At 41.4% G+C, this 14267-nt stretch overlaps 1 protein-coding gene across 1 annotated transcript in view; it reads right to left on the reverse strand.

Annotated features, from left to right (window-relative positions):
• The window catches only part of DCHS2 (dachsous cadherin-related 2), a 62129-nt gene that overhangs the window by 25595 nt on the left and 22267 nt on the right, over positions 1–14267 (reverse strand). The window contains exons 4-9 of the mRNA XM_048305108.1: positions 13225–14244; positions 11676–11851; positions 11139–11238; positions 5511–5668; positions 3549–4386; positions 2401–2640 (exon numbers count right to left, since the gene is read on the reverse strand). Coding sequence (XP_048161065.1) covers positions 2401–2640; positions 3549–4386; positions 5511–5668; positions 11139–11238; positions 11676–11851; positions 13225–14244 — 2532 coding nt within the window. The remainder of the gene's footprint in view (positions 1–2400; positions 2641–3548; positions 4387–5510; positions 5669–11138; positions 11239–11675; positions 11852–13224; positions 14245–14267) is intronic.

The following is a 14267-nucleotide window of genomic DNA, read 5'->3' on the forward strand; positions in this document are numbered from 1 at the left end:
TGTCTCATAACTCTAAGTCAATGGTTCCTATTAACCTTTTAAGATTTTTCTCCTAAGGCTCCAGACATGACTATTGAACCACAGAGGTGCACATCAGCTTAAAAGCAGACCTTGTCAAATGCTAGTTCAGTTCTGCAAAGACCTACCTCAAGAAAAAACCCTGGCCTATCTTAAATATGCTGCTGGTATCTTTGCTTTCCCATGTGTATTTTTCCAACACGCATATTTTCCAACATTAACAGTTTTTACACTTGCATTTACTGATGTTGAGCTGTCAGATGTCAGCTGGGTGGGGGGGTGAGGGCATGGAGGGCTACCAAAAGGCTCCCAAAGTCAGGCAACATAGAGATGCAGAAGGTGCAGGTCTCATAATGTGCAGGAGGGAGGTAGCTGAACAAGACGTTTCAGGGATATTCATGTGAAAGAAAACCATTCCAAAGTCAGAAATGTTACTTGTGACTTCCCCGCAAAAAGATCCCCTTCCAGTCACAGAGAATGAAGCAGAAAGGAAAATAAAAGGTTGATAATGACTGGTTCCTCCCAGTGGTCACTCAGGGAACATATGAAGTGAACAAAAAAATGTGATTGGAGAAAGCCCTCCTCTGAGAGTATGCAAATATTACTGGGATGTGAACTGCAATTTAAAGAGTGTGTAAAAATAAATATATGATGTAAAAAAAAAAAAAAAAAAAGAAGAACACCATGACAGGAGTCATCTTATTTAAAAATTGTGTTCCAAAAATGTAAGAAAAGTGAGTAGAATTGTATTTATATGACTCCTATATAAATCAAATCTTTCTTACATAATGAACATCACTTCAATGTTAATTTGAAACAATACAGTTACACATCCATGACATGGGGCCAAATCATGCAAATGCAAGAAAAAGACCCAACAGAAGGACTGTGGTTACTGGAAAATGCACTTTAAAAAAATGGCAGGAAGGAGCCATCAGCCACAACAGTGCTCCAGCCCAAAGTGTCTGAACAGGCAGGCGCACACTGTGCCACCCAGTACACTTGGAATGCCCTTCCTCTCCACCCTGCCAAGCCACCCCAACTCCCTCCCACTAACTGCTCTGGAAATTTCCTTTCTGCTGTATTTCCCACAAGATGTGAAAAATTACAAGGGATGGAAAAGAAGGGAGAAGAATTCAAGCAAATTCTCACTGTTTTCTTCTCTATCTTGCAAACCTTTCTTCAAATATCACCTTTTTTAAGTATTGTGATCCACAAAAGAAAGAAAATACTTGGAAGAGTGGGATACAGAGGCAGACTGCAGTGCAGCTCAGCTGTTCTGAAGATCATAACAGACAGGGATACCTACCCATTCCTAATTTCTAAATACTTTACATACTTTTGGGGAAATGCCTTTTCTGTATAACACCTCTACTGAGCTCACAACAGCCTTTTGTAATCAGTATGTGCTCTACATTAAAATTACAAATCTTACCAAATACAAAAGATTATTTTACTAACAAGCTCCATTATCTACTTTTAGGATAGCACAGTCTTACACAATTTTAAAGGAAGTACAGAAAGTGAACCCACATTAAAAAGGAAGTCATTCACAGAGTTGAGACTACCTTTGGGCCAAACACAGCAGTATTGTAATATTTACCTCTCTTTCCAGGTTTTATTATTTATCACACAGACCCTATATAACTGCTCCAGCACATGGACTACCTGTAACATCGTATGCTATACATTTTAGACAGTTCAAAAGAGCAGGTAGTTGAAGAACTGGAGGGAAGTTTCTGTTGCTTAGCAGACTCAGGTTTAGTCCTCACATGTGATTCACTGAGGAGATGAACCATACCCACATCCTATTCATGCATTCTGTGTATTTTTGAAAAGCAATGCATTAGCATTCTTTAGCATGTAAAGTCCTATTTAAAATGAGGAGCAGCTTTCACAATCCCTTCACAGTGCAACCAGCTGGAAAATCTTGGATGACAGTGCCCCTCTCTGGTCAGAAAAGATGAGTACATATTTGCCAGTTCTGTTACAAAACCAGGACTCTTGACTAGTTAACTACTTTATCCAAAACACTCTGTTTGAGAGCAAGAAAGTGTTCAGATATTGAGTTGAATACTGTTTGCTGATTTATAACCGGAACACGTTGGCTTTCTTCCCATGAATGCTACAATATGCTGTGTCACACAAGCACACATTTTACATTTAATATACCCGTCAGAGCTGAAGCTACCCAAGAGTGCAAGTCAGAATACCTCCAAGCCCCGACTGAAGATTGAGAGTCTAAATCAAAACCCATATTTTGAAACTCAAAAGTCAGACATTACCTTGGGAAAAGCACAAGAGCTGTACACGCAAGGCAGCAAGATCGGATTGGTCTATTATGGTCCAGAAGTAAATTACTAGCAAAAGGACACAAATTACCTGCATCTCGGTCCACAGCCTCCACTTTTATGACAAACTCCCCTGGATCTTGGTTTTCATGAACTGCAGTCTTGTAAAGTTGCTTCAGAAATACTGGGGTCTCATCATTCACATCAAGAACAATGATGGTTAGAACTTGTGTGGCAGAGAGAGCTGGGCTGCCGTCATCAAGAGCCATGACTGTCAAACTGTAGCGCTCCTGAACCTCATGGTCTAGAAGGTGGGCTGTAGTTAAGAGTCCTAATTTAAAGAAAAAGGGTCTTAAAAAAGTATTCTGGTCCAGGTTAGGATCCTAGTTGTTCCAGCACTCACAGCTTCAGTGTAGCATCACTGTGCCACTGATCCAAGGCTTCTGGACTTTGCAGTCCTGCGATTCCCTGGCCCAGAAATACTGCCTTTGGCATCCAGGGAAATTGGGATTCATGGAAAATTCAAGTGACGTTCGTGATTTCTTTTTATTTAACTTTGGGCTTAACATTTTAACTTTATTTAACTTAAATATTTGTCTTCTTTTGCACTTAAGTTATGCAGTTAGGAGCTGTACAAATCACTGTCAGCTGCATCACCTAATGGATTCAAAAATCAGAATAAGAACCAGAAGATATTACAACTACTAGGGTGATATTTGCATTTGTGTGAATACAGTATAATAGTTAGAAACCAGAGAATTTCAGAGGGCTGAAGAATGAAATTCATCAGCAGTTTGAGCCTCCACAGAACACGTTCCACCCGCAGTGTAATGCAGACTCCTCAACCTTGACTTTGCCTTTCCTCGTGTGTACATAACATGACATACATGTGTGCACATGCTTTAAGTATGCATCATGCCAAAATCAGAATGAGGTATTTCACTGCACGCATTTTCTTCCCACCTTCCTTAATGCGCTATTGGAAGATGCTCCTACACAACACAGTAAAAGTGTCATGCCAAAATTTTTGGGCTGAGTCTCACAAAGCTTGACCACCATGTGCAGTACTGCCCCACTTGTGTGGTGCTCTGCCCAAGGCAATCACCCCTGAGGACACAATCAGTCACCTGGGCAGAGTGCCACACTAATGTGGTATTTCAGTATTGGATGGTATGCACTCCCAAGTGTTACTGTGAGAAGCACAACACAAGAAACCCCAGAGAAGAGAAGTTACAGTACCTGTGATTTTATCCAGTACAAATGCTTTGTTTTCATTGCCTGAAAGAATGTGATACGTAACTTGTCCATTTCTTCCCTCATCAGGATCCTTTGCAACTATGTGGTGTACAAGGAAGCCTACCTCCACATCCTCCATGACATAGGAAAGGGGCGAAGACAGAAAACTGGGACTGTTGTCATTGATATCTAAAATAACAATTTTCACAGCCAGGGAATCCAGCCTCCGCTCAGTCAGATTTATTGCCTGGTCTTCTGCAAACACTGTCAAGATCACAGAACGAGTAATCTCCCTGTCTAGTGGAGAAGCTGTGGTCAAGGAGCCATACAAAGGGTGAATAAGAAATGGATTTTTACTCATGTTACTCATTTCTAAGGAATACTCTATTTTGCTGTTCAAAAAACCGCCATCTCCATCTTTTGCATTGAATGTGTAAACCAGAGTCCCAACAGGTACATTTTCTTCTACGCCAATCACTACAAAGTCATCTTGAAAATATGGAGAATGATCATTCTTATCTTCTACATCAATACTTAGGAAGACAGTGCTATTTTGTGGGGGATTATTGTAATCCTTTATAATAACTTGCAAAAGAAAGTGCGAATCTGTTTCATAGTCAAGCTCCTTGGAAAGATAAAGGTCTCCTGTCAAGCTGTCAATTTCAAAATGAACATTATCGTCATCTTTAGCAATACTGAAATGCAGTTTCCTGTTAGGTGCTAGATGGTTATCAGGCACCTTCAGAGAGTCCAACACTTGTGCAGGCTTAAAATTTTCAGGTACAACAAAGCGCTTGAAGTCTTGCGAGAAGCCAGATCTCCTATTGGGAAGTGGGATCACCTGTAACCAAAACACAAAGACTGCAATATTTTCCCACTGTTATTATGAATATTGCAATGTGTAGTGGGTTGACCCTGGCTGGATGTCAGGCGCCCAGCAAAGCTGCTCTCTCACTCCCCTCCACCACTGAACAGGGGAGAGAAAATACAATGAAGGTTCATGAGTTGAGATAAGGACCAGGAGAGATCACTCAGCAAATACCATCACAACCAAAACAGACTAGAATTAGAGACATCAAATGAACTTACTGCTAAAAAAATCAGAGCAGGATGAGGAGAAGTAAAATAAGGCCTTAAAAACACACCTTCCCCCCACCCCTCTGTCCTTCCCAGCTCTACCTCCTCCCCCCCAGTGGCACAGGAAGACAGGGAGTGGGGGTCATGGTCAGTTCACCACCTGCTGTTTCTCCCGTTGCTCAGGGAGACGAGTCCTTTAACCCTGTTTAACTGTGGGAATGGCATTTGCCTTGTCTGGATTGAAGCATGTTATTACAAGCTATCCAAAATTAACCATCTTTAGGGTGACTTGAAAACGGCAGCCTCAGTGACATTCAGCCTCTGATAGAGGAGTGCACAGGAGGCCTGGACAAAGCAGCCCCACTGTGGCTTGATGAACAGCAGGTGGCTGCCTGTGCAGTGAGCACACACTGCATTTCACTGCCATGCAGAGTAGCCCGCTATAAACCGGCACCAAGAAATGAGATATCATTCTACGAGGTTATAGAGACAGACTTTAGAAAAGACAGCAACTTAGTGGAGAAAAAAAAGTCTACTCTCTTCCCCACTTTCAGTCCCTCTTGATATTTGCTTTTCTTCCTGCCCACCTGGATATTTTCCTCCTATTTTCCAGTGTTCCCAATGATCTCCTACTAAAGCACAAACATCATCTATTTACAAGATGATCCAGAACTCTGTTGTGCATTCTTAACAAATCAAAATGAGTCTGCTCTCATTTCCTCCCTCAACAGAAAAATGTCCAAAACAAATTACCACAAGACAAGGTGCTTACAATTTTTAACTTCTTCCTTCCTTCAGTTTATTTCCCTACATTCTTCCAAATTTTTTTTTTTCAAGAAAACTAAGCATCTAACATAATTGTTCTATCTCTACAATGTAAATAAGTACCTGGATGTAAACTGTAGCATGTCCTTGAAGCGAAGGCATCCCCTGGTCCTTGGCTGTGACCCTCATTCTGTAGTCTGATCTCTCAGCATGTGACAGAGGCCGGGTTGTTCTTAACTCTCCACTGACAGCATCAATCTGGAAGTACCCTATATCCTCTTCTGTGGGGTAAAAATGGATACATGTTATTGCAAATCAGTAACAGCTTGCTTCCACAGAACTAAACATGGTAATGAACAGTGAAAATGAGCAGGACCCAGAGGAAAGGAGCCTGCTGCACTCACTTGGATCTCTCTAGCTTGTTTGGTTCACCTCTTCTTTCACTGAGTACACAGTGATTATAAACCACTTAATGTGGATTCAGAGAAGTACAGAGAGAAACACCAGAGAGCACTAAAGCAGCTGCCCAGTTTTGTACCAACATTACTCACACCAATGGTGTGTGCATCAGGAGGGCAACAGATACTCCAGGGCTGCTCCTTCTATTTCTGACCTTGGCAGACAGGGCCAGAGAAAGAACTAAGTCTCCAAACTGGCATGAAGGGTCAAGTATCTCCTGCCAGCTACCCAGGTGGCTCTTGTGACTCACAGATTATGGGGGCCAGCAAAGAGCACTGCTGACCCCTATGATACACCATGACTGCAGTGATGCCACCTGCCCTGCTTGTGCTCTGTACCCACAGCCAGCTGGGGGTACCTAAAATCTTACAGTAAGCTGCTGCATAGCAACATGTGAATATTGGAAATTATGGTTATATCTTTCCTCAAGGACTGGTGGCACTCCAGTAACAAGTGACTTTTAATTAAAGTTATTACTTGCAGCTACATCAAATAACATTTATTGGAGAGTTGCAAAGAATAATTCTACCACAGATGAGTAAACAGCTCTTTGTCACTAAGAATTATAGAATCATTTGAGTTGAAAAAGATCATTATGATCATCAAGTGGAACCCTTAACCCAACACTGCCAAGTTCACTGAACCATGTCCCTAAGTACCACGTCTACATGTCTTTTAAATACCGCAGGGGATGGTGACTCCACCACCTCCCTGGGCAGCCTGCTCCAATGCTTGACAAACCACTAAGTGAAGAAATTTTCCCTAATATCCAATCTAAACCTCTCCTGGGAAAAGAGACTGACACATACCTCCCCCATTTTCAAGAAATGGCATAAAAATTACTCAAAAATTTTAGTAAAATGGGAAAGTAGCTATTACTTTGTATACGTCACCAGAAACTGAGAAAATCACATTTGTTATAAGTACTTCTCTGCTAGAATACTATGCAAACAGCTTTCTATTATGTGAATTTTTAATAAGGTGCACTAGTGGGTTAAATAAAGTCATGCAGCACAACAGCTGCTATTATAGTAAGCAACTATGGTAAAAATAAATTCAGTGCAGATGTAGTACACAAAACACCCATAAAGAACTATATTTCTATAGGCACCTAAGTGAGCATGAAGCTGTTTATGTTCTCCAAATGTGCACATTCAAATTAGTTGACTGCACATGTAGATGTTCACTTTTGTATCCAATCACATCATCTGCAACTGCAAAATAGTTGCACCTGTAACATTTGAAGAAAAAAAGCACTTAGCAGACTAGATAGAAAACTGGGTTTTCACAACCAACAAATAGAAGTTTTTTTTCAATATTGTTCTGGTATTTTTTGAGTGACTATAGCTTTCTAATTCCCCACAAGTCCCTCCTTGGTTCAGTCTTGCTGTCTGGAACATTAACAACAAAAAGAAGGTTTGCCAACAAAAGGAACCCATATATAGAGACAATTATATTGAATGAGGCAGTCTTGAATTTTGCATTTTTCATGGTAATTTTGAAACATTGCTGCTGCTATATTACTATTTTCATAAATAGCTTTTGGTTTACTTTCCTGGTGTAGGTCCTAACAATATGTCTACATTCACAAATCTGCTATTTTGTTCCATATAATGTTTCATGAACCAAAATCCCAGCTAAGCAAAATTCACAGGAGATATGAGAAACAGAACACATAATGTGAAATGCATGCATCTATTTTCAGTATTTTGCTAAAACCTACACTTACAGTTACACTAAAATCCAAATATTACATGAAATAGTTTTGTGCGTATTTTGGTGGCAATAAAAGTAACAAAAAAGTCTGAAAATATTGGAAAGAGACACTGTATAGAGCAAAACCCCTTGGGACTTTCATTTTGTGTTTCGCATTATCATTTTTTATCTGTCTTTATAAAGACATTCAAAACTGAAATGCCCCATATGTCTATTTTTCTAGTATTTTTATCAATCTATTTTTTAAATGGATTCCAAGTGTAGCCATTTGATTGGAAATCAGAAAAGACTTTTACACTGAGAAAAAAGTTTATGCAGCTCTATATACGCTATAGAGCATGCCAGTCATTGCTCTAAAAGCTCATGCTTGCTGCATTTCCAGAAACATTTCCTTAGCTATCATCTCCATAAGTCACCTGAATTAGGCAGCTGCTGCTTATGTCATACACCCTAAATATGTCCTTTTGTATCTGAGGAGAAAAGGAAGAAAGTATAGTAGAAATGGATAAGGAATAAGGAAGCTGGAAAGAGCAGATAAAACGTGGGACAGAAAAAAATTGAATCTCTCAATAACTAGACTCTAATGGCTCCAGTCTCTTCTTGTGCTTGCAAAAGTAACCTGCCAATAAATACATATGCTTTTACAATTAAATTTTTCACCTCTGCCTTGTCCAGTGACTGGACAAGGACTGGACTGCCTTGGCCAGACTTTCATTTACATGAGGTTCTCCAAAACTCAGACACTCTCCCAGCTCTGTGCTCTCAAAGATGATCAGAGAAACTGTAGTTTAGAACCAAAAAACCCGGTGGCCTGAGAAACACCAAGCAATGTGTTACTGTGAACTTTGGCTGAACATTCAGGCCTTACAGAGACTGGCATTTAGGCAAAATGGCACAGAAAGCAGACACAAAGGAACATTAGCGATTTCTCAGAGAGTAGTGACCTCAGCACGCAGTGATAGCTAGCTATGTATTTTTACCTAATTTCCTGAAGAACTGTTTCTTTCCTAGGTGTTAAAATACTTAGTGCCCTGACCATGTCCTCCTCCTTTGAGATGATGGAAAAGTTGTTTCCCTTAACAGAAAAGAGGAAGGCAATGCCATGGCTCCCGAAGAACCTGAACATGATGGGGGCTTCTGCAGAAATGTAGCCCTCTACAAGTCTAGGAACGTTCCTTGCACGCTGCTTGCTGCTCATTCTGGAGAACAAGACACATGTACAGCACTTGCCAATTCATGTGCATTAGCAGTGTAACTAGGCTTCTCTTGGCACTTGTGAGGTCAAGTGCTAATGTTACATTCACATAATTGCTCCAAATATAACTGTAACAGCCTCTGTCAATGCTAGTCTTAACACACAAAGCAGTAGTTCCAGATGCACTATAAATACACACTAATTTCTGTTGTAAATGCTATACTACATCCTACTGACAGTCATAAAGAAGACCAGGCAAATCACTTTCTGACTGCCAGCATCACTAAGGAATAAATAGTACACACAGCTGGGATTCACCTCCCTGTGGATCAGGTTACTCTTTCAGTGATAACACACAAGTGGAGGTAGGGTCCTGTGACCACCCACTTCCATCCACATACATTTTTAAATGATGATTTGCTTTGATTTTCTAGGAAGAAGGAGGGGCATTTTGATGGAAACACTTCCCTGTAGCCTAAAAAATTCATTTGGTGTGTAAACCTCACAGTTCTTTTACAGATTTTTCCTTATGTAATTTGTTGGCATTTGTCAATAACATTCCTGCATAGCTTAATATATTCCTGATATCTTGACATTTCCTTAAGATCTCAAGAACATTAAAAATTACCCAGCAACATTTACAAGCTTAAGAGCTGACACTGACACTTGCAGCTCTTCATCTTGTGGCAGTCCCATGACTGCAGAACAGAGCACTGCTCTGCATGCAGTTCTCCAATTAACCTGCTGTCTCTCTGTTTAACAAACATGGCTGTAAATCAGATCATATTTCTTCTTCATATTTAAGCACTGAACAATGTCCTAGAACTAGAAAATACTATTTTAAATATAAACCAGGCAAGAACTTCACCATGAAACAGAAGACCAGATGTTAAAGGCTATGAGCCAACTAACAACAACAAAAATTAGTATCAGAGAAGCTCAGCTGTTTCTGGATTTGTTTATCAGGAAAATATCTAGTTCCAAGGCTGGGAGGGATTTTTTAGTGGTTTTTGCATTTGAAGGGTGGAGGGGGGGAGTGTTTGCTGCTGTTTTTATCCTTTTGTTCTTTCCAGAGACAGCTTTTGCAAGACTAGTCATATTTTGTGTTTCTAGTAATTTTTATAATTTGAACTCTTACTTACTCCCCTCTGGGGCTCTACAGGGAAGCCAGTAAGAAAATCCAATGTGCTGTTTGAAAGAAGGGGATATAGTAAGATATCTGAACAGGCAGAGACCCCTGAAAAACACTTCCTGTATTGCCTGGCCATCACCCTTCAGACAAAGGGTTGCGCACTACTCACTCCCTTTTTCACAAGGGGGATCTTTCCTGTGCAAAATATTCTTACTCGTAATGCAGAAGTCTAAGACACTGCCCAATTCCCTCTGGAATATGCAATCATTTATATCCAAATTAAGGGAATAATGTTTTCTTGCTCTGAGGAAACAGTAAGCTCTACATGCAAATACCATAGATTACAAATCCCAAGCTTAAAAAATACTGATTACATTAAACTGGTAGAATGGAACAGAAACCAAACAAAAAAGAAATAGTTCTGTTCCTGGTAGCTCTTACTGTTTTGAACCAATAGTGAAGGAAAGCAGGAGGAACAGACCTGTTTCCCTTCCTGGTTACAGATCAAGTTCTCACTTTTATGAACGTGTAGCAAGTGCTATGCAGCAAAACCAGACATCACATCTATGTCTCTTACCAGTATTAATGCCCCCGTCCCACTCATGTTCTGATTTAGGACTGCTTGTTTATTAATTTCACTGCAAACAAAACTGGATCCTACAGCTTACCCCAGAAGTGAACTACTACATGCAGGAATTATGGAGAAAACTAAAGAGAAGTGTTTTTAAGTGGCTAGGCTATGTCAGGTTAACACAGTGATAAACAAAGGGTGAAACCTGAACTAAAAACCACAGACCTCATTGTTTGCCCAGATTATCTGCTGATCCCTCTAATCCCTGTCTCAGACTGTCACAAACTGTTATTTTAGCAGGAAAATTTTCAATTGGTTATGGGAAAAGGGAAATCATTTTTCCTTTAGGATGTTAAACAACTGACTGAAATACTAAACTGCGCAGAACAAGACCACAGTCCTAATCTTTTCTGAGTGCTGTTTGAACACTTTCTGGCCAGCCACAGAAGCAACTAAATCCCTTGAAAGATGAGGCAGAGAGTGAAGGGAAGAAAGGCAGCTGCTTGCACCTCCTTAGATACTTCATAAGACACATGATGGTTCTGATTCCTATTTACAAAAGCACTTTTATTCTACCAGACACAAAATAAACACAAAGCCTTGTATGATATATGGCTTTTCTGAAATTCCAGTTATTTTAATGTCTACTTTCATATTAATAACACTTTAAATTCTTACCTGGTTCTATTGAATATAATATGATGCCGTTGTTTCCAGAATCAAAGTCTTTTGCAAAGACAGTAGTAACAAGCGTCCCTGATGGCTGCCCTTCCAAAACCTGTCACCAAGCAGTTTACAAATTATTTGCCATTACACAATTGCATGGATATATGGATAAAGTCAGTCTTAAAAGAAATCCCTCGCCATAACACAAGAGTTTAGCTGCTGCTCTGCTTTCCATTTCAGTAATATTTACAGTGAGCGCAACGAGCATTTCAGGAGATGGTTAAATAACCGAGTTCTAGCAACCCTCTGTCGCGGTCTGCATAGAGCGCTACCTCACACATCTTTAGGATGGCAGACTCGCAGGTCGGAGACCGAAAGAGCTCCATCCCACTGCGTGCACAAGCACAGCCATGCGCGCGTTATCCTTTCCCGCTGGCCGCGCACGGGGCGGCGGGAGCGCCGCGCTCCGGTAGGATCGGTGGGAGCTGCAGTTCCCGCCGCGGCCGCGGGGCGGCGCTGCGCGCAGCCCGCTGCCCCCTTCCCGCGCACCTGGCGGCGCAGCGCCCCCTGCGGGAAGCGCGGCGCGTGGTCGTTGCGGTCGCGCACGGAGACGCGCACGGCGGCCGTGGCGCTGCGCCGGGGCCAGCCCGCGTCCGTCGCCAGCACCCGCAGCTCGTGGTGCGCCCGCTCCTCGCGGTCCAGCGCCGCCCAGTTTATGATTTCACCTGACGGCCAAGGAAAAGGGGGGGAGAAATGGAGTTAGGCGTTTACTGTGTGCTAGCACTCATTTTACTGCGTGCAATTATGCATTTAATTTAATGTGAAATAATGATACGTGCCCTCTAACACCTGACCACTGACATTAAAATATCAGCTTTACAAGCCCCATTCCGTAGAAACATTCTGTCAATCACAGTTTTGCACATGTACTTTAGTACCGTATTACATCTTTTACTGTACACTGGGTGCCCCAGAGCAAAGATAAAACAGTATGAACCAAAGTGCTGACCTTCCAAAGAAATCCATCTGGCCCTTACCACCCTTCAGGACACATAATACACGAGCACAGGGGTTTAACTGCTGACAACTGGCTTTTATTAATTATGCACATTAATCAGAAACCCTTATGTCTCCCATATATTCTAGTAAACGCAGCAAATAAATCTGACCGATCTTCTCCCTATCTGCTTAGCAACACCCAGTGTAGCCGGAGATTTGCGGTTGACCAAAGCCCATCACACAGATAACCACATGTTTTTTTAAGATCTTCTTGGTTAACTCCTAGTATTCTGTTTGCCTGTAAACTTCCATAAGTGTACTCCAAAGGAACCTGCTTTTATTTTGAGATTCATACAGAGAAATTCTGGGAAAGCCTGTTCACTCCCCATGGGGACTGGACATCTGGAAATAAGAATTTTAAACAGCAGATCTTTGTTTGCTATGTATCATTTTGCTAAACTGGATTATTTACAGTGCCTGTGTCCCTTGAAGGATTCCCTTCCTTCAGGCTCTCCATGCTCTGGCCTGTGGTGTTATACTCTGTAGCCATAACCCCGATTACTCAAGGCATTTGGGATTCACTGCAGAGTACACCCTGTGCTGTGAAAAATTTCTCTCAGCCAATTTGACTTCTGGGATGCCATGTACAACATGAACTCAGTTTTGATGTCAGCTACAGAAGCGTTCACAAGTATTTTAAATCACTTTATCTAACTTCGTAAGTACCTTTATAGTTATGGCTGATCTGTACTTTTCAACTCTACTTGATCACAGGCAAAGGAATTCCTCACATGAACTATTGAAGCTATAACTTAAAACTTCTCCTTTTAATTTGTTGCAGTCAAACACCAAAACTTATGACCAAGTGACCTGAACAAAGTCATGAAAAAATAAATTCCTAAGCGCTAGTTCATTCTTCATGAAAATGTATTGGGTTTATTTCATTCCCCAAATTGTGAAGCTCTGACTTAAAATACTCATATATCAACCCAAAAGATTCACAGCAGTTCCTGAAAGCTTTATACTTTACTTCCATACCCTTAGGGAAGGCTGCTTTCCAAAAGCAATATTAGGCAGATTACAAATCATACAATGCTACCTGTGTTGGAATTCATCTTGAAATACTTTCCATCAGACAAGAGGAAATAGGAAAGCTGTCCATTTCTTCCGGAGTCTTTGTCAACAGCTGTAATAGTGCCAACCACACCACTGGGAATTGGATTTTCCTCAACTTCAAAGAAGTAGCTCTCACGCATAAACATGGGAGAATGATCATTTTCATCCAGGACATTGACTATTATAGATGCGCTTGCGTTTTGCCTAAGGTTTTCATCCTCAGAGGCACTGACCAAGGCTCTAAAACTTAGCATCTGTGCACATTCGTAGTTCAAATGTTTCCGAAGATAAATCCAGCCAGTATCAGAGCTGATTCCAAATGCAACAGAATCAGTGCTAGGCTCTAAGGAATATGTCAGACTGGAGGTAACGCTGTGTGGATCAAGCGAGTGGGCTTGAACCTGAAGGATCTGGGCACCTGGAGAGGTAGCTTCACTGATTTCTACTTGATACACCAAGCTTTGAAAAACCAAAGTAGGGCCCATCGTCTGCTCTTCAACAAACACTGTCAAGACCAGCAAAGAAGTCAGAGGAGGACTTCCACAGTCCTCGGCTGCTATGTGTAGAGTATATTCCTGCTGCTTTTCCCCAAACACTGTCCTGGTAAGGTTTACCACTCCGAGACTTGGATCAATGCTAAAAGCATTTGACTGCTTGCTTGCAATACTGTATTTGATTGCCCCATTTAGGCCACTGTCTTTGTCTTCTGCATGAGCAATGTAGACAGCAGTGCCAGGAGGCTGGGTATGTGAGATGGTTACCTTATCAGATTTGGTAAGAAATACTGGAGGGTTGTCATTAATGTCTGTCACAGATATGTTGACTTGAGTGCTGCTATAGACGGGGGAGTTACCCAGCTGTGACTGAACAGTGAGCACCACCACAGACTGAGCCTCATGGTCAAGCTGTTTCTTGGTGCGGATAATGCCAAACTGGGGGTCGATGGAGAACTTTCCATGTGGATCACCAGAGCAGATTCGGTAAGAAACCACTTCTAACGAATCTAGAAATGGAAAAAACAACAAA

The sequence above is a fragment of the Corvus hawaiiensis genome, chromosome 5, assembly GCF_020740725.1.
Source record: "Corvus hawaiiensis isolate bCorHaw1 chromosome 5, bCorHaw1.pri.cur, whole genome shotgun sequence".
NCBI classification, from domain to species: Eukaryota; Metazoa; Chordata; class Aves; order Passeriformes; family Corvidae; genus Corvus; species Corvus hawaiiensis.